Below are 26,919 nucleotides of genomic sequence, written 5' to 3'. Positions count from 1 at the left end.
CATTCATGCAAGTTTGATCGTGCCTGTTCGTGAGAGATAGGCTGAGAACATCATAGGTTTAAATTTAAGATCTATTTTATAAGTATTTTCTCACATTTTTTTCTCTCGTTTTATCTTTCACTTGTTTCACAGGATGTTCCACAAGATACGTCGTCTCATTTCCAGACATTCAGCTTGGTAAATCAAAGAAAAGAAGATGTACAAAAGAAAAAGTACCGTTGTGACTTTTGTACGAAAGGTTTCAACTGCTCATCACACCTGGTAGAACACCGAAGGGTTCATACAGGGGAGCGCCCTTATATATGTATATACTGCAACAAAGGGTTTACGAAGAATTGGAACTTGAGAGTTCATATAAAGAATCACCATGGAGATATGTTATAATAATTTATTGCAAACCTTACCACACACAGGATGTGTAGTATATTTTAAAGGATTTACGTTTCTGGATTCTAATTCAGAAAGTATTATACGTACCGCTTTCAAACTATTCTGAATGACTGACCACTGTCGTCATAGGGCTCCGTGTTAACTTTAACAATTTATTTCGTTCCAGAGAGTAAGTCAGAAAGTATTATAATGTATCTTTGGTTTTCAAACTTTACACAATGACTAAGTAAATTATTTTTAGCTCGACTATACGAAGTATAAGGAGAGCTATCCTACTCGTCCCGGCGTCGGCGTCTTTCCGCGTCCCCACGTTGGTTAAAGTTTTTTTACACTTTCTCTTTTTTCACCTTATCTCTGTAATTACTAGATGGATTTGATTCAAACTTGAAATACTTATTCCTCATCATCATCCACATCATCTGACATAAGAGTCATAACTCTGGCACCAATATTTCATGAATCATGAATTATCCCCCTTTTCACTTAGATTTTCAGGTTAAAGTTTTGATGCACTTTCACTCTATCCCTGTTGTTACTGAATGAATTTGATTCAAACTTAAAATATTTGTTCAGCATCATCAAATACATCATATGACACAAGATGCGTAACTCTGGCACAATTTTTCATGAATTATTCCCCTTTTTACTTAGAATTTCAGGTTAGAGTTTTATGCACTTTCACTCTATCTCTGTTATTACTGAATGGATCTGATTCTAACTTAAACGATTGTTCAACATCATTACCCTTATCATATGACACAAGGTGCATAACTCTGGGATCAATTTTTCATGAATTATTTCCCCTTTTTACTTAGAATTTTAGGTTAAGTTTTGATGCACTTTCAATCTGTCTCTGTTATTACTGAATGGATTTGATTCAAACTTAAAATAGTTGTTTAACATCATCACCCACAGCTGCATAACTCTGGCACCAATATTTAATGAATTATGCCCCTTTTAGCTTAGGATATACTTACATGTATATAGTGTTTTGATACATTTTATCTTTACCTCTCTTATTACTTTAAGTTGATATTTTTGACACAGATTCAGGCTATTGTGCAATATCTTCATCCACAATTGGAGTCATTAAACACTCCAGTGACAGCTCTAGTTTCCTCACATGTGCCCAGTTTCACTATCCAGCATCGAAATAGTCGAGCGCGCTGTCTCCTGTGACAGCTCTTGTTCTGTTTGTTTTGTTTTAGGTCACTGGCTAACTTGTTAAGGTCAAAGGTCCCAGACCTAACTTACAAAATGGTTTTCGTTTCTGGTCTGCTGACAACTCTGTTTTAATGAAAGTTTTATGTCCTGATTTATGCTTTCAAATTTGAGTAAATATGCCTACTGTGACGGTGCTGTTCATACATGTATTAAATATATTTAAATGCCTTACTGAAATATAACAACTCTGAGCAGAAGTACACAGAGAACATTAAGACTAAACCAAATACATGAGATGATCCACTGGAAGCATGAAGTGCAACAAACACAAACGTATAGCAGATTGTGCTATTAATTTATGGACAGCTTTCTTTTCTAGTCTTTTATCTCAGTCATCCTTGGACGGATATTGAAGTAACTTTGCCCGAGTGACGTGTCTTGAACTGTTGAAATTTTACACATTCAATACTCATAGAATCCTTTATGGTACAATTAAGGCTTTTTTGAGGGGTAGGTTCACAAGCTACCAGAAAAACGTATAGTTCTAAAATCATAGAATCTTTGTTATAATCGTAACAACAGTTAGTTCATGAGCTCCATGTATAAACATCGCGGTTATGTCACTGATTATGATCTTGCTGTGTAAGTGTTCTATATTAATTGAGATAACCCAGATTTTAACTTTTAGGATTCGATGGATATTTAACGTTTTGAAATTTGAATAGCTTTCGCAAATGCGGTGGTCCCAACGCCGCGGGGTGGAGGATTCGTAGCAGAAGCGGTATATAAATATGGCCGGATGAATGTATTTCCACTGTCATCGGTAAGTTTCCTTATGAGTTTATCTTATTTTTTCATGTTTGGCTGAAAACAACAAGTGAGACAGTAGCCGTGATACGTACTCTTCCAGCCACAAACATTTGTTCATAATTCATAGCCATTAATGTAACCACTTCTGTACAATTTGATGAGGGGCAGCTGATTTTGTAGAATTTCGATTGAAATGTTGGAATTTTTGTACAAACCAAAACCTGATTATGTTTGCATCATAACGTAAGTATGATACTATCAAACAACAATCTTTTCCTTGTGATCGGGGAACATTAAATGCAGGTACATAATATAATCGACCAAAAAATATTCAAACGCAGTGGGCGGTGGATGTAATTGCAACGCATTACGCTGTGTCCGATTCCTTTAATATCAGTTCTGGGGTTTGAAACTTAATTAAACTGCACTTTTCCCGGGATTTGACTTTGTTGTGACTATTACATCACTCTGACACCAGATAGCCATACCAGTCCAACGTTTAGAAATAGTATATGTTCTTACGCGACAACTTACTCATCGTTTATGCTGTATGACCGGTGTAGCGTGATTATCACACGGTCGTGACCAGGTCCACGGTTTATATATGTTTTTCAAAACCTGCCCAAATGCTTATTCTTTGTCCAATATTTGCAAAATTTTGCATATTAAATTCTCAAAGATAGCTTTTGTAACTTACATAATTTAATTTTGATTTTATATTCCTGAAATTTAAATATATTGATTTGAATATGCCCATTTTGACGTATTTTACCGGCTTTTATGGTGCTTCAGAAAAAACTTGCAGAACACAGTAACTTATCTTTTTCACGAATCAGATTGTCTTAAAACTTGCTAGAGGTGTTAAATATTGTGCATGGGACTGTTGTTTGTGAATAGCTACTCAAAATAATAAGATTTACACGCTCTGAAAATGACCTTTTTGTCTAAAACGCTACGAAAAACATGGCCGCGTTGTGCAAAAAATGAGTTGCTTATTTCAAAACTGTCCTATTATTCTTCAGTAAAACATCTTGTTAATTTAAGACTCTAATAACTTGCTTGACATACCCATAGGCAAATATCTGTTATCGGTGTAATTACACCTTTGGAGAAAAGCGTGATTCGCACGTTTTAATTTCATCATTCGCCGCCTGAAGAGACAAGATGGCGGAGCTTGCGAAATCGAAAGTAAGTAGATCTGCACTTTTGAAATAAAATGTTGTAGATTCTAGATCTTTCTGATTGACAGTCACTTGTTTATCTTATTTATCTGTTTTCACATACAATATGGATCTAGTAGATTACAAACAACCAGTTTAAAATAATCACCTAGTGTGCGGATGCTCTTAAGACTTCTTAAGTTCTTCAGCCAAAGCCTGGCCAGAGTGACATAAATAACTTTAGATCTAGGTCTACAAAGCAGCTGTAATTGTGATTTATTAGCTGTTTTCTACAACTGAAATTCGAAAAAAGTGATCCGTAATTAGATGTTCAGTTGGAATGTAATCCAAAAATTTAAAACAGGATCCATATCATATGGAACAGAGGAGATACTGAGATATTTTTATATGATATACTGTATGGGCAATGTCCCCACTTGTGTTAAACACTCGAAAGACCAAAATATTGGAAGCAGTTTCAGATCAAATTTTCATCGCTGCTGACCCTTTAAATTCTATAGGTTTAAATGCCGATTGTGTCACAATTTTGAAATTAATTTAAAAAGCATATATTTATCAAAAGGGGATTCGGTTAAAGGTAAATTTTATCTAACGTCGCTTTGTGAAACAATGAACATAAGCTCTGTAGAGCTTTTGAACGACCCTTTTTTAAGAACAGTTAAAACCAATTATACCTTACCCCCAGCAATTTGCGAGTATATAACATTTACAACTGGGCCTACTGAGGCAATCGTGATAAAGTGCCTTACCCAAGGTCACATCGCAATGGGAGTTGCCAGGAATCGAACCTGGGGCCTTCACCTCTGTAGGACAGCATAATAGCCCTATCAACCAATGCGTCCGCACGAGTTCCTCATTAGTTTATGTTAAATTATGTAGTATGTAAGTTGTTGGCTCAGCTCAATCCAGGGGTCATGGGTTCAAGCCCCAGTGGGGTCAGGATTTCTCATATGACACTAGTACTGGTTATTCCAAGAAGCAGACTCAAGAGTGGTTCCAGTAAGCTTAAACTTTGTACATTTAAAGCAAAATACTCTTTTTTCATTACCAACATCTTACTCTCACCAATATTTCACATCTTGTGATGGAACCCTCTTCACAAAAATATAGTGAAAAAGTACAAAATTTTAATGTACAACACTACAATTTCAAAACCCCATTAGTTTTCTAAAGTCCTAAGGTTTTTCTAAGATCTTTATCCTTTCAGCTGTGAAGACAGAATATGTTTTTTTGTTTAACAGATCAACTTTCTCAGACATTTGATGGATGTCTATACACCCAAAAATGTCCCCTTTGCAACTTTTTAGTTGTTAAGTGTCAGATTTCTTTTATTTCTTTAAAAATAAAATTAGATTATACTTTATTTGTGCCGTGCCATGAGAAAACCAACATAGTTGGTTTGCGACCAGCATGGATCCAGACCAGCTTGTGCATCTGCACAGTCTGGTCAGGATCCATGCTGTTCGCTAACAGTTTCTCTAATTCCAATAGGCTTTAAAAGTGAACAGCATGGTTCTTGATCAGACTGCGTGGAAGCGCAGGCTGGTCTGGATCCATGCTGGTCACAAACCCACTATGTTGGTTTTCTCATGGCACGGCTCATTTTCCTTGAAAGGGAGTTACAGTTGATAAAAAAGCAGCTTTTTAACTTGACATATTAAGGACTGTTCAACATTCACAAAGCCAAAAGTGATGTCCCCTGTGCACCTTTTTTGACATTCATTTAATTTACCATTATATAAGAAACTCTGGACAATTTAGAATTCATTGTTTGCATTTTTTCAGAAGTAACCAGTTTTCAAGTTAGGAAGTGGAAACATCAATTTTTTTACCCACATTATGTAAATGTTCACAAGTGAATACTGTGTAGTTGAAAAAAAATTTACTGACTATGAACATATTCTATGAATATATATTTTGCTGCAGTTTGTCTCCTGTGCATCTTCTTAGTAACATAATAAAGTATGTACGAATTTTACTGTCACATTTTACCATGCATGGCATTTTGTCATTTTCTACTCTCAGTAGGCAATGCATGTAGAATAAATGATTTCAATGTGTTGGTTATGTTTAAAGTCACTTATTTTTCAGTTAAAGGAACACATGCTGTTGAATAAGCATTGTGTTTCTTGTGAAAAAAAAATTATGAACAGTAAACTAATAATGAATGAATATTATACTGATTTTCAGTATGTGTCCCCAGTGCATCTGCAATATAACTCAATTTTGAGTTGAAAATCGTAGAAATTAAGATTACTGGACATTCTTGAAATTTGGCATGTTTTGAGCATTCAAAATTTGAGGAAAAAATATGTTTTATAATAATATGTTAATTTATTTTCATTAAGCAACAAATTTTCTAGGCAAAGTTTTATTTTCATGTCAGATTTGTGCAGAAAGGCTGATTTTAATCAATCTCCACAAACATTTGATTGAATAAGTTTCAAACCATACACATTACACCTATTACTTATCATATATGTTGAAAATATAACTGTTAATATATTTCCTTATCATAAAACACTGCAACATTTATCACCCATCATACTGCAATTGAAATTCACTGAACTTTCAAATTAAAGGCTGAACTATTTTCTGATAGGTTTTTCCAAAGAAGTATACATTTATTTTTATAGCTCTTTGGTTTTTCTCAACACTTTCCCAAAGTTATTTCCTTGAAATTTGAAGTATTTGCTATCACATAAAATAGGTGACCACCATAAGAAATAGGTTTTCAACTCTATGTCCCACTTTTTCTTCATTATTTTGAAAACCACCCAAATATAGAACAATCTGAACATCCAGTTATTTTGACTAAGTTGGAATAGGTAAAGGCAATTTTTATTTACCTTTACTTTGTGAAACAGTTAACATAATCTTGGTAGAGCTTTTTAGCAACCCCTTTTCAAGAACAGTTAAATACACAGAGCTAACTTAATTCTGTTTCACTGTTACAGTAAATAATAATTAAAGACACTGATTCTGGTGTGCCTGGTATGTGGCCTATGGGGATGATAAGGTCTGGTATTGGAGGTAAGGGCCAATACACTACCCTGTTGAGAAATTCATGAACAGTTCATGAATAATCCTTGAACTATTCGTGAACTTTGTTCATGAACAGTTCACGAATAGTTCACGAAAGTTCGTGAACTACAAATGGGACTTTTTACGGCATCAAAAATTCATGAACTGGGCGTGGTTCGTCAAGTTCATGAACTGGACTGATTCATCAAATTCATGAACTGGATGTGTTCATCAAAGTTCATGAATTGATAGGTTCATGAATTTGATGAACCTGAAATTCGCGAACTTGATGAACAGTTCATGAATAATTAATGAACTATTCGTGAACTTTTCATGAACAGTTCATCAACTACAAATGGGACTTTTTGCGGCATCAACTATTCATCAAGTTGATGAACCATAGTTCATGAACCAGGGGTTCATGAACTGAAAGTAACAAGATAAATGGAAAGTTGATGAACCCAGCTGAATTAGAAACAGTGATTTTGACAATAGTGACGTTACTATAGCAACTGCCTGATAAAGCCTGTCTGAGAAAAGCAGGCTTTCTCAGGTCAGTGACTTGAGAACACTTTGCAGTGTTTAAGCCTGTGATTAAATCCCATGGACATCCGATTGTGTCCATTTTGCATTTGAAAATTATTACGCCCTCATATGACACTGAAAAAGGTCTTTAAATTCCAAAATATAAAAAAGCGGAAAAAACAACAAAATCCCAAGTGAAATTTTATCCGAAATTCAGTTGCTAGATGGTCTAATTTACTTTAATCTCAAGACTGACATTCAGATTAGATACTAGCTTTGTTTCAGGGTCGTGAAAACATGTGACATTTTAAAAAGATTTTATATTTTTAAAATGAACAATTTATGACAACACCATAATTACTTATTTGATATTCAGTATACTCATGTTCCTTTTAAACCATTCCTTACTGTAGTATAATAAATATTTCCTTCTCATTTGCTGCACAAACTTCTAAAAAATTGCTGAATCACATGTGCAAAAAATTCCCCAGCATGCAACAAAATAATGGAAACTGATCATGTGACATAAATTTAATGTTCATGAACATTCATGAACAGTTCATGAACTTATTTATTTATTGTAAAAGGAAAACCTAAGTTTTATGTTTAATGAGTGAACAGTTCAGAAACTCCTTATTGGGTTCAAGAACTGGTACTGAACTAGAAAAAGGTTTTGAATTTTTAGTACTTTTATTGAATCTTAGATGACTTTTTCTTAAGAACACATCAAGAATGTTTTAAGAATTTAATATTCTTAAACTGCTCATAAAATGTTCATCATTTTTTTTTCAAGAATTTTTCTTGAATTCTATAGGTATATTGACATTCATGAAAAATTCTTGATTCATTCTTAAACAAGTTCATGAATATTTCAAGGATTTCTGGTATGAAATGAAAGACATCAATAAATTCACCAACCATGTATCAGTGTACACCATTATTCTTTGCCAGTGACATTTTCTAAATTGCCAAATAATGATGAAACTTCTGTTAGCTGTCCCCAATGTTTAATCAAAATTTTGTACAAATTGCAGACAACATAAAATACAAAATACATGTAGTAACATTCCTAGTCATATGTATGTTATCAGTAACTCTGATATTAGCCTTCAGCTGTAAATACTAGAAGCTTTTACAAGTAAACGGATCCTGTTTTATGAATTTTATGAATTTCAGACTTGATTGATCAATTCATTAATTTGAAGTTCATGAACAGTGTATGAACTTCAGGTTCATGAACCATCAGCATAATTGAAATAAAATCAAATACTGCACTGGAGTTCTGAATGAAGTCACTTGTTTGATTACTGAACTTATAATTCGTGAACTTAAAATCATGCACCAAAGGTGAAATTTTTGAAGAACCAGTTCATGAATAATTCTTGAACTTTAGGTTCACAGACAGTTGGTGAACTTTTTCAGGAATAGTTTCATGAACAATTCATGAACTTTTGGTTCGTGAACAGTTCACAAACTTCTTGAGGAACATTCATCGCATTGTTCACGAATGGTTCAGGAATGTTCATGAACAGTTCGTGAACAGTTCATGAACGCTCATCAGTTCATGGACTACAGCTCAACAGGGTAGTCTGGACCATTGATAGACTTGCTTCTGTTTATCATAATAAGCTACTGTATAGCTACTGTGCAGTAAATAAATTGCAGGTGATATTTCTCACCTTTATAGCAAATCAGTTCTCACCTTTATAAGGAGGTTAGAAAGCTTGATTGAATTAGGGCTAAATACACAAAGTGATAGGATAAAACTGTGTTTTTATCATATTTTTGATATACATCTCATCATTGCTGTTTTTTGTTTTTTTTATCAAAAATGTAAAAAATGCATTCAGGCACTTAGCTTTTAGAAATAATAAATTATGTGTATTTTGAACAATGATATATCTTTACTGCTGGATTTTATTATACATAAAAGAAACGTTATTTAGACAACACTAGGGGAATTATGCATTTTTAATATATAAAATCCTTCTGTCCATATCCCTTTTTATCTATTAAAAATGAATGCAACTGAACGCTTCTTTAATTTCTAATAAAATTCAGCAATTATCATTTTTTATGCCCCCGAAGGGAGGCATATAGTTTTTGAACCGTCTGTCCGTCTGTCAGTCTGTCGGTCTGTCAGTCTGTCCGCAATTTTCGTGTTCGGTCCATATCTTTGTCATCGATGGATGGATTTTCAAATAACTTGGCATGAATGTGTACCACAGTAAGACGACGTGTCGCGCGCAAGACCCAGGTCCGTAGCTCAAAGGTCAAGGTCACACTTAGACATTAAAGGATAGTGCATTGATGGGCGTGTCCGGTCCATATCTTTGTCATCGATGGATGGATTTTCAAATACCTTGGCATGAATGTGTACCACAGTAAGACGACGTGTCGCGCGCAAGACCCAGGTCCGTAGCTCAAAGGTCAAGGTCACACTTAGACATTAAAGGATAGTGCATTGATGGGCGTGTCCGGTCCATATCTTTGTCATCGATGGATGGATTTTCAAATAACTTAGCATGAATGTGTACCACAGTAAGACGACGTGTCGCGCGCAAGACCCAGGTCCGTAGCTCAAAGGTCAAGGTCACACTTAGACATTAAAGGATAGTGCATTGATGGGCGTGTCCGGTCCATATCTTTGTCATCGATGGATGGATTTTCAAATACCTTGGCACGAATGTGTACCACAGTAAGACAACGTGTCGCGCGCAAGACCCAGGTCCGTAGCTCAAAGGTCAAGGTCACACTTAGATATTAAAGCATAGTGCATTGATGGGCGTGTCCGGTCCATATCTTTGTCATCGATGGATGGATTTTCAAATAACTTAGCATGAATGTGTACCACAGTAAGACGACGTGTGGCGCGCAAGACCCAGGTCCGTAGCTCAAAGGTCAAGGTCACACTTAGACTTTAAAGGTCATTTTTCATGATAGTGCATTGATGGGCGTGTCCAGTCCATATCTTTGTCATTCATGCATGGATTTTAAAATAACTACGCATGAATGTGTGACACAGTAAGACCACGTGTCGCGCGCAAGACCCAGCTCCGTAGGTCAAAGGTCCTAAACTCTAACATCGGCCACAACTACTCATTCAAAGTGCCATCGGGGGCATATGTCATCCTATGGAGACAGCTCTTGTAGCTGGTTTTATTTGCTTACTTTTGATAAAAAGATCATAATCATTGAATAAACAAACTTGTAATTTCTCTTAAATAATTATTTTATTGTTAAGGAGTGTCAGAGAATTGCTTTCCTATAAGAGTTATAATTTAACTGGCCAGGACATTACTCAACATGACTGAGCAATCAATATTAGTATATTATCAGTTAAAATAATTTTGTGTACATTCTGAAAAGAAAAAAGAAAAAAAAACAGCAATGCAAAACACAGGAAATAACCAATTTATCTGTAGGCAATAAAATTTATGATTCTCTGACAATAATTAGGCTACATGTCAAGTCTACAGGGGTTTTATGGACCCTAATCAGACTGGACCAGACAGGATCTTGTATATTGGGGATTAAAAAGTCTGGTATTTGAGGGGTGGGGGGAGGGGTCACTTATATAGGAGATTTTCTTTGTCTTTTAATAACAATTCATTAAACCCAGAGGAAAAATCTCATTACAGCAAGTTTTGTACATAATATAATGTAAACATATATATTGAAAAATCTGTAAATTACGCCTCTAGTGCGACTCAAACCCACATTGATGAGGGGCAAGTGATTTGAAGCCAGAGACCTTAACTACTTGGCCACACTCACAGTGCCCCCTCACACCAAAATGAAGGTGAAAGATTGAACTATACCATGCTACTATATATCTTAATAACAATTTGTGCATCATTATTCTTTTAAGATAACAAAATATGTAAAAGTAACTTTAAGTCTATGGTTATCTTCAAACAGGTTCAAATCTCTTAAACACTAATAAAACTTTTTTATGCAGTTTAAGTCTCTTCACTTTTAGACTTCTGATAGCAAGTGTAATTATACTTAATTCTGTAACTGAAATGTTATTGAATTGTGATTGCAAATTGGAAAATATGATGAACATGATGAATTTCTTTCTATTTTGTCTCTTGGAACCCTCATTTTATTATTCTGCACATGTGCATGTCTAAGTAACTATACTAAATTAAAAAATAGATTTATAAAATAAACACATTTTAGAAAGATATGCAAAACTCCTTGCAAAACTATTTGGTGGTATTTTGAAATTAAAAAGCAGAATGGTCTGTGTTAATAGGCAAATTCCCTCTCTTCTTACTTATTCAAGTTCCCTGTCTTCTTTCTTATTCTGTATACATGTGTTGAAATAATTTAACACAAATGGGCCTTTTGTGACCTTCTTTAAAGACTACAAATTATTTTTAATCCCCCGCCGTGGCGGAGGGATTATAGGAATGGTCTGCGTCCGTCCTTCCGTCCGTCCGTCCTTCCGTCCTTCCGTCCGTCCTTCCGTCCGTAACAAAATCGTGTCCGGTCCATTTCTCCTAAACCCCTTGAAGGATTTTCATGAAACTTGGGTCAAATGATCACCTCATCAAGACGATGTGCAGAACCCATGAGTCAGCCTTGTCGGTTCAAGGTCAAGGTCACAACTCAAGGTCAAAGGTTTGAGCCTGCCATTTTGTGTCCGCTCTATATCTCCTAAACCCCTTGAAGGAATTTTATAAAACTTGGGTCAAATGATCACCTCATCAAGACGATGTGCAGAACCCATGAGTCAGCCATGCCGGCTCAAGGTCAAGGTCACAACTCAAGGTCAAATGTTTGAGCCTTCCATTTTGTGTCCGCTCTATATCTCTTAAATCCCTTGAAGGAATTTTATAAAACTTAGGTCAAATGATCACCTCATCAAGATGATGTGCAGAACCCATGAGTCAGTCATGCCGGCTCAAGGTCAAGGTCACAACTTAGGGTCAAAGGTTTGAACCTTCCATTTTGTGTCCGCTCTATATCTCCTAAACCCCTTGAAGGATTTTCATCAAACTTGGGTCAAACGATCACCTCATCAAGGCAATATGCAGAACTTATAAGTCAGCCTTGTTGGCTCAAGGTCAAGGTCACAACTGAAGGTCAAAGGTTTGAGCCTTCCATTTCGTGTCCGCTCTATATCTCCTAAACCCCTTGAAGGAATTTTATAAAACTTGGGTCAAATGATTACCTCATCAGAACGATGTGCAGAAATTTTGAGTCAACCATGCCAGCTCAAGGTCAAGGTCACAACTAAGGGTCGAAGGTTTGAGCCTTCCATTTGGTGTCCACTCTGTGTATCTCCTTAACCCCTTGAAGGATTTTCATCAAACTTGGGTCAAATGATCACCTCATCAAGAACTCATGAGTCAGCCATGTCAACTCAAGGTCAAGGTCACAACTGAAGGTCAAAGGTTTCAGCTCTGTATCTCCTAAACCCCTTGAAGGATTTTCATGAAACTTTGGTCAAATGATCACCTCATCAAGACGTTGTGCAGAATTCATGAGTCAGCCATGTCAGTTCATGGTCAAGGTCACAACTGAAGGTCAAAGGTTTCAGCTCTGTATCTCCTAAACCCCTTGAAGGATTTTCATCAGACTAGGGTCATATGATCGCCTCATCAAGAACTCATGAGTCAGCCATGTCAACTCAAGGTCAAGGTCACAACTGAAGGTCAAAGGTTTCAGCTCTGTATCTCCTAAACCCCTTTAAGGAGTTTCATGAAACTTTGGTCTAATGATCACCTCATCAAGACGTTGTGCAGAATTCATGAGTCAGCCATGTCAGTTCAAGGTCAAGGTCACAGCTAAAATCAAAGCTTTTACCCTTTCACTATCCATAGCAGTGGCGGGGGATTTAGCTGTCTTTCAGACTGCCTTGTTTTGTTATAAACATGGGTGTCAGGGGTAATTGTAACTTTTTCCATATTTGTAATATTGGAAACTTTAAAAATGTTCTGGTCAGAAACAGCAGGGCCAATTTTAAGACAAATTTACATTAACTGTCTACCATTATTGTTCAGCTTATTCCTTTTCATTCAGAAATCATGGGGGGGGGGGGGGGGGGGGGGAGGTCATAACCTAATATTCACCAGTCCTAAGTATTACATTTTCTACATTAACATTTTTTTCAGAAGGGCTCACATGTTATTACTGATACATTTTTATTAAATGAAGCATGTGTTCCAGATCATTTTACCTTGGAGTTTTAATGTATATATAGCTACTACAAAATTAATGCTAACTATCTTTTATCATTATACATAATGTTATCTACGGTGAAACTTTATATAATTAAGAAAATGACCATTGATACTTTCCCATTTATTTATATTGAGTTAAATTAATATTAACTAGAAAATAGTATATTCCAAGTGGTGACTTTTTTTTTCATAAAATAAAATTGTTGTATGCAATTCGGATATTTTCTTATAGCTGATCCCTCCACTGTAACAAACCTATATTATCAACACATATAAATGCATATTTCAGATTGGTACTTGAAAGTCAATGGTTGATCATGATGACCATCTTTTATTTAATGGAGAAAGAAACCAATATTTGCAGCTGGACAGGTTGTCACCACAGTTCAAGGATTTAGGTAAGGATGGACATTCTTACAGATCTATATATGAACATGGTGAATGGTTCTTTATAAAAGTATTTGTAATTTATACTATATAAGTTACAAATCTCATAGACTAGCCACTACACTGATAATTAAGAATTTGTCCAAAAAATTCAACCTTTGTCATTTTTCTTACTTTGATGTAATAGTGTCAGATGCCAGTCTAATTAAGTGATTTCATAGACTAGCCACAAGACTGATAATAAAGAACTTGTCCAAAAAATTCAACCTTTGTCATTTTTTTACTTTGATGTAATAGTATCAGATGCCAGTCTAATTTAGTGATTTTATAGACTAGCCACTAGACTGATAATTAAGAAGTTGTCCAAACAATTCAACCTTTGTCATTTTTCTTACTTTGATGTAATAGTGTCAGATGCCAGTCTAATTTAGCGATTTCATAGACTAGCCACTAGACTGATAATTAAGAATTTGTCCAAACAATTCAACCTTTGTCATTTTGAGGTTTATAACCAAATGGGACATAGGAAAATATTAAAAAAATCTTCTTCTCAAAAACCAGAAGCCCTAGAGCTTAGATATTTGACATGTAATATTGCCTAGTGGACCTCTACTAAAGTTGTTTAAATTATGACCCGGAGGTCAGAATTGACCCTGACCCTAGGGGTCACTTGATTTTACATAGGAAAATCTTCAAAAAAATTCTAAAAATAAACCAGAAGGCCTAGAGCCTATATATTTCACTTGTAGCATTGCCTAGTGGACCTCTACAAAATTTGTTCAAATCATGTCCCCTGGGGTCAAAATTGACTCCGCCCCAGGGGTGACTTGATTTTACATAGGAAAATCTTCAAAAAATTTATATAAAATAAACCATGTAGCATTGCCTAGTAGACTTTTACAAAATTTATTCAAATCATGACCCCGCCCCATGGGGTTACTTGATTGTACATAGAAAAATCTTCAAAATTTTCTAAAAATAAACCAGAAGGCCTAGAGCTTAGATATTTGACATGTAGCATTGCCTAGTGGACCTCTACAAAAAGTTTTAAAATCTTGTTTTTTAAAGTTACTTTAAGAAAATTTCAACTATATTTTCTCATAATTCTTTTGATTGCTTTTTATTATGATCTTTTGACCTTGAAGACTTGTCCTTAAGTGCAATGATAACAGGTGAGCGATATAGGGCCATCGTGGCCCTCTTTTTGTTTTTCTTGGGTTTTTTTTGCTACATTAAAATGTTGAATGTCAGTGTGACCTTCATATAAAGTAGCATATTATGAAGCAAAAAGCAGACTTGTTAAAAAGAATGATTTAAAAGGAAAATGTTTTGGATAAAACCAAATTTAGCTATTTCTATATGCAATATATTTGTCATTTGATACTGCAATTAAGTGACATCATTATAAAATATTTTTCTATCTATTTTAGGTCAGACATCAGCTTTTGAAGTTGCTTTCTTGGCACATCATGCTGTCCAGTGGAGTTCATACCATATGCCAGGCCTTTATACATGGTCAAAGAAGATGAATTTGTTATTCAATTTGTGAAATTTGATTTAGCGAGGACTTTCATATATGATGATTATATTCAGCAGATTATCTTCAAGTGTGCACTTTCTAGAATCACAGTTTCTAGGAGGTTTTCAGTTTAAAGTTAGATTAATTGAAAAATAAGGGGAGCTATCATACTCACCATGGTATCGACACTGGCATTACACCAGGTTTAAGTTTTTCTTACCAGTCCATATTTTAAAAGGACCTTTTGACAGTATTGAAACTTACAACAGTAAGGCCTCACCAAATTAAAAAGTTGTTCATCGGATTTGCCGCTCGTATATTTTCAGAAACACAAAAAAATATTTTTTTTTGTTTTTGGCTTGCGCTCGCCCCATTGAAAAAAATCAATCCAAAATTTTTTGGTGCGCTTCTTTTTACGGACGTAAAAGTGTATAAATGCTTGTAATTTCAGTCCTAGATTGTTCTCAAATGGATTTTAATCAAAATAAATACATACTACGCACACATCGTCTATAATAAATCATAACACTTATATTTAGTTGCATTAAAGTTGTTTCCCCTTTATGCAATTACGCCATTTTCTTCAAATGTTTACCAAATTACAAACTACAAAAAATCGATTTATTTCATTGAAAACTGGATGAAGAAAAACATACTAATTTATTTGATAACATCAATCTACATTATTTTGGTAAGGGTAAATACTTATTGATGCATGTCACTTATCTGTTTTCTGTTTTTCCTTGCCAAATGATCAGCATTTGCATACGAAAGTTGGTGGGATAAGGAATTTACATTACGAGTTGTTTTCAGAACAGTTTCGATTTTCAGATTTTCCAATCATTTAATAGACTAATGTTAATGCACGTTAATCTCCATTTCAGACTTCAATTGAGACTTTGTTTCAACAAATTTAATATGTTATGAAAGTTTAAAGTTAGAAAAAGAGCTGTACATAAGACATCAAGCTCGACTTTTCTGAATCAGAGATTTGCCAGTAAAAGGGGCATAATAGTCAGAAGCTTTGAAAGTACAGAGCTACTGGTCATTATATAAAACTTAATTTAAAATATTCTATGTTAAAAAGGGGCATAACTCTGTCTAGATTCAGACTTAAGAAAATATTTTCTCCAGGTGTAGACTTTGACAGTAAATAACTGTTCTAAGTTTCAAATCAGAAGCTTTAATAGATCTAGTAACACTCGCATAGATATTTGATGTATCAAAAACTTTGTAAAGTCAGCTAAGAATGCTACATCAAGTCACAATTGTGTGATAAGTATGGTGTAAGGTTATGCATTGTTGTTTATTACATATTTTCTAACAGCATTTTCAAAAGCATGCATTATTTGATTACAGTGTACTGTATGACAATCTTATTACCTTTTTTTAATGAGTTCGCTTTGTTGTGCGTCTGCAGGTCAGATTTTCTCCTGGGGACTTACTTTTTAATTTAAAAGGGCTATACATTCTATTTCAAAGTTTTTATTAGTCAGTCGAGAGCCAAATGAAGACAAATATATTTCTTCGCTCTTCGCTCGCTCCTGATTTTCTCAAAAACCTAAAAAAATATTTAAATTATTTTTTCGCTCGCTGCCTCAATTTTTTCAGAAAAAATCCGATGAACAACTTATCAATTTGGTGTGGCCTAATGTATCATCATTATACCAAGTTTTAGGCAAGAGTACATAACTCCATCAAGGATTTGACTGAACTATGGCCCTTTGAAACTTTTGTCACTTGTTTATAATAATAGTCTCTCTATATAGGCAAGAGTTCATAACACTATAGAGTATTTTGGATGAATTATGTCCCTTTTGGACTTTGAAATTGGTTCAGTTTTTGTACAAGTCCACATTTTGACAAAACAGTTTGACATATAGCTTTGAATCTTTCAACACTAAGTCTTACCGTTACAATAATATAACTTAAAATAGTTGTTCAACATCATCAGTCATCACCCACATCATATTACACAAGATGCATAACTCTTGCACTAAAATTTAATGAATTGTGCCCGTTTTGCTTAAAATGAACTTTGTATAGTGTTTTGATACACTTTATCTTTATCTCTCATATTACTTAATATTTTTAAAACAGACTTAGTTATTATGCCATATCTTCATCAGCCGTTGGAGTCATTAAACACAATAGTGACAGCTCCAGTGTTCTCAGATGTGCCCAGGCTCACTATCCAGCACCGAAATAGTCGAGCATGCTAACTGAGACAATCAGGTAGATAACTATGGACAGATTTTATGTCAAATCACCTCCCTTTATTTCAAATTGAAATGGGTACATCAGTGTAACTAATGAAGATACTGTTATGCCATCACATTGACTTGGACACTCAGTGAAGATACATATTGACTGAATTTATGACAAAAGTACCTCCCTTTATTTTTTATGTAAATGAATATATTTAGCAGCTTCTAATGAAATTGGTTTGAAAGGTTTTTTATGTCTTCCATGGTAAGATATAGTCATGTTAGATAACTTTTGCTTGAATGTTTATAGATATGAATACTTCTCTTATATATTATTGTGAAACTTGTACTGTGTATCTTCTACATGCATGTACCAATACATGATTACCTTCCCTGATTTTTATAAAAATGGATTTATCTCAGTAAGCATATATATAGGACTCATTTGAAATTTCATTATTGTCATTAGTTGGACAGAGACAATTATTGTAGATTATATTGACTGATTTTATGCCAAGTTACATTCCTTCGTTTCTTGTTAAAATAGGTGTATCTCAGTAACCAATGAAGATACTGATTTGAAGTGTCATTTATGCAATGAGATGGACTCGGACAATCAGGGTAGATAACTTTTTACTGGATTTATGACAAATAACCTCCCTTTATTTTATGTAAATGAATATATATCTCGGCAGCATCTAATGAGATTGCTTTAAAATGTTATGTAAGTCTTCCAGGGTAAGAAATAGTCATGCCAGTACAAAAATGCAGCATTTGAGCCTAGGGCCCTCAAACATGATATGAAGATTGGCCCTGACTAGTATGTGACCCACAGGTCAAAAGGGACTGTTACAATGAATTTTTTATCCTGATGATATTTTATGTGTAGCACTCTCGTCTAAAGTATTTTTGATTTATATGGAAAACAGCAGTATTGGACAGAATTGGATGAAAAGTACATTGTTAGAACTTCAAATATGCAACATAAAAGTGAATATAGGTAAATTTATAAATTCTCACCACAGGATCTGTGGGTTAGTGGCTTTGATTTGTTTAAATTCTGTACATAGGTCTATAACCTTAATCTGCTGAGAATTTCTTCCCTTAAATGATGTATAAGTCTTTAATATTGAAATAAATTTGCATCTGTGCTTCTATGGCATTATTAGGAAAGACACGTTATTATACATTGTAACAGTTGGTGTTTAGATCCTATAATTTGTTGATTTATTAATAATAAAACATAAAATAAATGTTGAAAGTTTCATAAAAGATCGTTTCTTACGATTTTCCATTTAACTCCCATCCAGTTTAAGCCCATCCAGTTTGTTAAACACTTCTTGAAAAATATTTTTAAGGAGTCTTAGAGTTTCATACCTGATAACTATAAATTAATGAGCCGCGCCATGAGAAAATGGACATAGTGGGTTTGCGACCAGCATGGGTCCGGACCAGACCGCGCATCCGCGCAATTTTGTCAGGATCCATGCTGTTTGCTAACAGTTTCTCCAATTCCAATAGGCTTTAAAAGCGATCAGCAGAGATCCTGACCAGAATGTGCGGATGTGCAGGCTGTTCCGGATCCATGCTGGTCGCAAACCCACAATGTTGGTTTTCTCATGGCACGGCTCATATTTTTGATTGACCTACTTAGATAAATATTATGTTAGACTTCATTTACCCGAGGGGTAATATATCGGACGTCATGCTGTAATCTGACGTCATAATTGATGTCATAATGGTCTCTTACCAGTCCATGCGTCAACCGTTGTTTATCGCAGAATATATAGAGCTTTATTTCCTTGTTTATTAGTAATCAAGGCGTTAGTCCGGGTGGTTTAATACTGCAGCATCAGAACGATGAACCTTGGTAAATTAGAAAATTAATCAAAAGAAAGCCTCGATTGTTTTCATTCTGACATGCACATTGACATTTTTATGCCCCCCTTCGGAGAAGGATGGGTATATCGTTTTGCAGATGTTTGTCAGTCGGTCGGTATGCAATCGGTTTCCGGATGATAACTCAAAAACTCTTGAGCCTAGGATCATTAAGTTGATAGAGAGATTGGTCATATAAGTCCAATTTAAATAAAATATATAGAAAATAATGAAACTATTCTAAAAAGAAAGACTTTATTTTTATGGGAAAAAATCCCATTTTTTCAAGTATGTAGCTTTTGATGCACACCCCCGATTTGATGCGCGCCTGAATACCCAAGTATTTATACCGTTGATGCAGAAATCATTCCTGAATAATTTTATATATCATATTCTTATATATGTCTAAAAGCTAAGACCGCCCGTGCGATTATCACAGCTATACCCGAAACCGTGTGATTCTCACGCCGTTTTTTTGTAGAGCCCGTTGTCCAAATGGCTGTTCGTTGTCCGTCCGTATTTCTTTGTCCTGACCATCAGTTTGTTATTGATTGATTATGGGATTTTAAAATAACTTATCACAATTGTTCACCAATCATTAGACGGCGTGTCGCGTGCAACACCCGTGTCAACATCTTACGGTCAAGGTCACACTGAGTTTAAAGGTCAAATACGGCTATTGACTTCGTCATTGAATGTGGGATTATAAAATGACCTGGCACAATTGTCACCATCGTGAGATGGTGTGTCACATGCAACACCGGCGTCAATATCTTAATGGTCAAGGTCACACTTGGAGTTTAATGGTCAAATATTGCTATAATTGACCTTGTCCGGACAATAACTTTGTCATTGAATGTGGGATTTTAAAATAATTTGGCACAATTCTTCATCACCATGAGACGGCGTATCGCGCGCAAACACCTGTGTCAATATCTCAAAGGTTAAGGTCACACTTGGAGTTTAAAGGTCAACTGTGGCTATAACTGACCTTGTCCGGACAATAACTTTGTCATTGAATGTGGGATTATAAAATAACCTGACACAATTGTTTTATTTGGCACAAATGTTTGTCTTAGTGAGACAGAGTTTCGTGTGCAACTCCGAGTCCTTTTGTCAGCCGGCGCGCACGACATGTTGCCCTTGGGCATCTCGTTTTCAAAGTATATATGTCTAATACTAAGACCGCCCGTGCGATTATCACGGCTATACCCGAAACCGCGTGATTCTCACGCCGTTTTTTCAAAGGATGTGGCTTTGATGCACACGACCGATTTGATACAAGCCTGAATACCCCATTATTTATACCCGTTTATGCAAAATCATTCCTGAATAATTTTATTAACCATATTGGTACATATGTCTAAAACTAAGACCATCCGTGCGATTATCACGGCTATACCCGAAACCGTGTGATTCTCACGCCGCCACGTAGTTATCGCAAGATACGGAAACCTTAAGACAAATTTTAATATGAATTACTTTATTACTTTTCCCATTTTTTTTTCAAAATATGTTGCTTTCATGCTCACTATAGAGTTGCTACACACATGAATATTAAATAAATAAATAAATAAATAAATACGCCGCAAAAAAATGCCTAGTACCCGCCCAGGCACTGGATTATTTTATAATTTATCTGCTCGTGGTTAAGCATTTCAGTCCAATTTAGATAAAATATATTGAATAAAACTAAAACTATTTTAAAAAGAAAGGCAAATATTTTCATAAAAAATCCCTTTGTTTTCAAGGTATGTGGCTTTGATGCTCAATTCCGAATTGATACGCGCCTGAATACCCAATTATTTTATATCCGTTGATGCAGAAATCATTCCTGAATAATTTTATGTATCATTTTGGTAAATATGTGCAAAACTAATACCGCCCGTGCGATTATCACGGCTATACCCGAAACCGTGTGATTCTCACGCCGCCGAGTAATTATCACAATATACGGAAACCTTTTAAGACAAATTTTAATATGAAATGCTTTATTAATTTTCCATTTTTTAACATATGTTGCTCTGGTGCTCACACCCGAGTTTCTTCACACCTGAATATTTAAAAAATTACGCCATTAAATGCTGGAATCATTCTTGAAAAAAATTGATACATCGTACTCGTATTTTATACATGTCTTAACCAGGAAGGTCTAATACGTATCAGTTGTTCCAACTTAGACTAACAACGTCCATTTAATATTAACGGCCACACGCCGAACCCCAAAATGCTAAGTAACGCCTCTGTCTAGTTTCTTTTAATGAATCAACTCGTCGTTAAACATTTGATTTTAATGCACTACACGGAAAAATCACTTCGAAGTTAATTCCACAGGATGCTCTGTTACCACGCAGATAATTGCTCAATACAGAATAATTATTTTCTTAAAATAGAAATAAATATATTTTCATCAAAATGTTATTACATTTTAGTGTGCCCCCTTGCGATGGCCTCAAGCCACGCACCGGAAAATAAAGTTTTAAAAATAGATGCAGAAGCCATTCTGAATCATTTTTGCATTATATAGGTATATCATATATACGCCGCCCGCATAGACATTTATCGTAGAATACTCCTCACTATCCGCCCCTGGATTTTTTAAAGTTCGTATCAGTTACTAGCCGCCCCTGGATTATTAAAGATTGTATCAGTTCATAACATTCGGTTTAAAAATAACAATTTAACACTACTCTAAAAAGGTCTGAATCATTGTGTTTATGAAAAAAAAACTTTCCTTTTTTCTTAAAACTATGTTGCTTTTATGCACACACCGAGTTGCTACGCACCTGAATATTAAATATCATTCTTGATAATCTTGTACGTGGTTTTTGTATATATGTCTAAAACTAACAACACCCGTATATTTTAACATACGATGTACGTCATATTTCTCTATCAAAAAGGCGTCAGTTATAATCCGCCCCAGGTTTCTATAAAGCTCATCATTAAACATTTCGTTTTATTGCAGTACACAAATATATTTATAATTGATTTCGAAGATAGGTAGATTTCTTTATTTCTTTCAAAAAAAGGAGAGCATGCAATGCTATACTTATGTTTCCACGCACATAAATAGTCCGCTTATACAGAATATAATTGTTTCCCTTAAATACAAATTTTACCAAAATATTATTATATTTTAGTATGCACGCACGTGTTTTCCCCATCATTGTCCGCCCCCGGATTACTTATATTCATATCAGTCCAATTCAGATGAAATATTGAAACTATTCTAAAAAGAAAGACTTGATTATATTTATGAAAAAAATCCCATTTTTTTTCAAAGTATGTGGCTTTGATGCACAACCCCAAATTGATACGCGCCTGAACACCCAATTATTTTATACCCATTGATGCAGAAATCATTCCTGAATAATTTTATGTATCATATTGGTATATATATCTAAAGCTAAGACCGTCCGTGCGATTATCACGGCTATACCCGGAACCGTGCGATTCTCACGCCGCCGCGTAATTATCACACGCGTGGTAATATTACCACGCGTGTGATATTCACGCGACACCGGTCTAATTCAAAACGTACTTACTGGTTTAATATGTTAACGATTTAAATATTATGCTGTGCAGAGTAACAGGTAAGTTTTTAGTGAGATAGAATATTACGTTATCATCTTAGTTTGAACTGGGTATAATCTAAATTGAAATGGTTATTCTAAAACACGCTACCTTATGATTTTTACTTTAAAATTTGTATCCATGCATTACTGTGGGAGCTTATTAACTTGTTTATGCTTTCATCACGGATGAAACTGTAGGACAAGAAATAACCAGACTGAAGGACAATCGATCGCTATGTGTATTCAGTTATTCAATATGCTCATTGCAGAACGTAATATGTAACATACGATTGTAACATACATACGATGGTAACATATATACGATGGTTCAAAAACAAGTTTCAAAAGTTAATATATGATAAAAGTATGAAAATGATAATAAATAACAGGATATAAGTTACGTACTACAAATGTATGACAAAATAGGGCCTGCTACAATGAAATAACATTTAAATATTTTTTTATAAAGGTCTGCCTTTTTCTATATACAGGTATTACGTATAATTCACTAACCTCAGAAGGGATTTGATCTTATATAATTGTAGCAGGACACTCGAATATTTTATTTTATGAATTGAGTAATGTAAGCATGACAAAGACTGTATGCGTTGGCTAGCACATGGGTTTTACACAGGTTTTGAGCAGCCATGGATACTTGCTTGTCGTTTCGCTTAAAGGCCCTTTTTATTACCACAATTGCCAAAACGCTAAAATTTCTTATCAACGTTCGTATTTACTGCAAACTGGCATAATACACCGAACAACTTTGTATTATATAATAGAAAATACTTTTCATACCCTGTTCCAAAACTGAGGCCGAATTACTAATATGAAAGTTAGTAATAACTGCCAAACGAGAGTTGTTCGAAAATAACTTTTGCTGTCAAAAGATTGTGTAAAGGGCATTGTGAAATAAATCATTGCAATACGCAATATTTCTGTAATTTGTTCACTTTTTTTTGTAACATTTTTGCTGATAGGCGAAGCTCAGAGAACCTTTTAATTATCATAGCTACTCATAGCAGGCAAAATACGTCAATCAGACCGAGAGTATGGCGTAATTCTGACGTGGGAGGCGGAAGTAAACAGTGTTTGAACTAAATACAATGAAGTATTACTATTATTTAGGCATGCAATGTCGTCATCGCCTTGCATAGATAATCAGACAGTTGTTTAGTTACATAGTGACATATTATTTTAACGTTTTTGATTTAGTAACATTTATTTACTGTAAGTGTTAGTTCGGAAGAAAAAAGAAAAGAATTTGTTACCATCTCAAAAATAGATCATATATCAATGTCTTATATTTGATTGAGACCAACTGAGAGGTGATTGAAGTTCTAGTCTTTTACTAGTCGTATCATGGGCTTCTATATGTAAGATGTTGGCATTCTGTTTCTTCGTATAGTTTTTAATATTCAAACAAGAAATCTTGACTTCTTTATTTTCAGTTTGAAATACTGGTATGTTCGAATTCATGAAACGCAGCAGCTCAACACTACCGTTTTATGATTCGGGTCAGATATTAGTTAAACATTCGATATAACCTATTGATATTTTGTTTATAATTTGGAACATGCGTTCATATAAACATACAATATACAGCAAAATTTTGCATGCACATTTATTATAAAAACATGGTGTATACGTTACTCTTGGTATAGTTTTCAACAGTAAGAAATGGAAGTACAAATGAATTGAAAATTATAGCTAACATGAGTTTTTACTGCTGTCATGTGTCAAAATGATGCAATGGTCAAACCCAAATCAGAATCCCGGGAAAAGTGCAGTTTAGGTAAGTAAAACGTCCGAAATGATCACTAACGGAATCTGACACACCGTAATGCGTTGCGTTTGTATCCACCGCCCCTGCGTTAGAATCATTTTTGGTAGGTTATTTAATATTCCTGCATTGAAAATTCGGCGATTACGAGGAAATAGTTGCTGTTTGATAGTATTATACCTACGCTATAACGTAAATAGTCATCAGGGTTCGTTTTATACAGAATAATTCAACCTTAATCGAAATCCTACAGATAACGGCAGTCCCTAATCCAACTGTACAGAAGTGTTTACAAAAATGACAAGGATTTGCACTGAACAAATGTTTGTGACTTGTAAAGTACATATGTGGGCTCCTGTCTCACTTGTTGTTTCCAGCTAAAGGTGAAAAAAAATGAGATAAAACTCATTAGAAAACTTACCGATTACATTCACCCGGTTACATTTATCCACCGCTTCTGCGACAAATGCTCCACTGCATCGGCGTTGGAACCACCGCATCAGCGAAAGCTATGACCAGTGTGATCAGTATGATTTATGTGTGACACTAATTACTTTCTGATTTCTGGTTAATAGTCATTACTTTAAATGGCTATTCAGAAATTAAAAAAACAAAACCAAAAAAAAAAAAAAAAAAAACGAGGACAGAGGACATGTCACTGCTCATCAGAGCAAGGTTTATTTCATAAACAGATGCGACAATCAAACAAAGACAAACACATGTTAACACCAAACTATCCTGTGTAATCATATGAAATTATAGTGATTTAAAGTAACGTTTGTTTGTTCTTTGACGACAACATTTTTATGATATCAATGTAGTTTGAAACTTGCTTTGTAGTCCTAATGCCTTTCACAGCTTAGAGAAAAAAGATATAGTTTTCTGACGTCAACAACGTCAGTGGCCTGTGGCGTTTACCTTTGACATGCTCCCGTAAATGGCTCCAGTGACATTATTTCTGGATCAAGCCACATGTATTGATTTGCAATCTATAGTTGCAAACTAACCCGTACAGTAGTATGTCATATTATCATTATGTCTACTGACTTGAAACAGTGTTTAGAGTAGATTGTCAATATAATCATAAATATCGAATGCCATGAAGTCTTAACTAATATCCATTTTATATGCACTTAAATGTTTCTGATTTTATTCTTCAGTTATCAGACGAAACGAAGCTGTACAAGGTTCTCCATCTCATAACCAGACATTGATTTCGGCGGAGCATGGCAAAGAAAGTGTACTAAATAAAAAACACCTTTGTGAATTTTGTAAGAAAAGATTCAAATACCTCTCGCACCTTGTGGAACATCAAATGGTTCATACCGGGGAGCGCCCTTATAAATGTAGATATTGCAATAAAGGATTCACCAAGAACTGGAACTTGAAACAACATTTACGTATTCATCATAGTGACATGATATAACGATTAATTAAACACTGAAGAACGTTGTAATCAGTTAAAATCATTCACTAAGAACATGATGATTTGCGACTGAATTCAAATTCAAATTCAAATATTTTCATAGTGGTATAATATACGATTAGATTAAATACAGAAGTTCTTAGCTCGACAAACTGACATATATGTAGTCCATAGAGCTAGTGTGCTCACGCATTCGTCGGCGTCAGCATCCCGATTTGTTAAATATTTTAAGCTGTTAATTCGGTAACCAAAAGTGAAAATAAAATTAAACTTTACACACATTTTTACTGGAAAGATTTTTGTGCATGTTCCCTAAGTTTTATTTTTGCACTTAGACAGTTATGCTTGTTTTGAGCTTTTGTGATCGTTCTGGGTCCGTCGTCGTCCGTCCGTCGTAAACAATTTGACTGTTAACTCTAGAGGTCTCAATTTTGGCCCAGTCTTGATGAAACTGGGTCAGGATGTTACCCTCAATAAAATCGTGGACGAGTTCGATATTGGATCATCTGGGGTCAAAAACTAGGTCACCAGGTCAAATCAAAGGAAAAGCTTGTTAACACTCTAGAGGTCACAATTTTGGCCCAATCTTAATGAAACTTAGTCAGAATGTTACCCTCAATAAAATCTTGGACGAGTTTGATATTGGGTTATCTGGGTTCAAAAACTAGGTCACCAGGTCAAACCAAAGGAAAAACTTCTTAACACTCTAGAGGTCACAGTTTTGTCCCAATTTTAATGAAACTTGATCAGAATGTTATCCTTAATAAAATCTTGGACTTGATCGATATTGGGTCATCTAGGGTAAAAAACTAGGTCACCAGGTCAAATGAAAGGAAAAGCTTGTTAACACTGT

General features: G+C 34.8%; 1 protein-coding gene and 1 long non-coding RNA gene across 3 annotated transcripts in view; both read left to right on the top strand.

Moving 5' to 3' along the window:
- Positions 1-26,336, top strand: part of LOC123541498 (zinc finger protein 62 homolog) — an 85,328-nt gene extending 58,992 nt beyond the window's left edge. Inside the window, exons 12-14 of the mRNA XM_053525791.1 lie at positions 70-377; positions 22,868-22,875; positions 25,801-26,336. Coding sequence (XP_053381766.1) covers positions 70-377; positions 22,868-22,875; positions 25,801-26,066 — 582 coding nt within the window. The 3' untranslated portion in view covers positions 26,067-26,336. The remainder of the gene's footprint in view (positions 1-69; positions 378-22,867; positions 22,876-25,800) is intronic.
- Positions 2,918-15,460, top strand: LOC123536966 (uncharacterized). 2 transcript variants are annotated; one of them, XR_008367766.1, is made up of 4 exons: positions 2,918-2,953; positions 3,439-3,552; positions 13,578-13,686; positions 15,106-15,460. It is a non-coding gene; the product is annotated as an uncharacterized LOC123536966 (long non-coding RNA). The 2 variants fall into 2 exon arrangements; XR_008367765.1 differs by lacking the exon at positions 2,918-2,953 and having other exon boundaries at positions 3,404-3,552.
- Positions 26,337-26,919: the final 583 nt, after the last annotated feature.

This window comes from Mercenaria mercenaria, chromosome 16, assembly GCF_021730395.1.
Source record: "Mercenaria mercenaria strain notata chromosome 16, MADL_Memer_1, whole genome shotgun sequence".
In the NCBI taxonomy this organism is placed as follows: Eukaryota; Metazoa; Mollusca; class Bivalvia; order Venerida; family Veneridae; genus Mercenaria; species Mercenaria mercenaria.
Note: the sequence above shows the minus strand (reverse complement) of the source record. Positions and strands in the feature narration are given on the sequence as shown.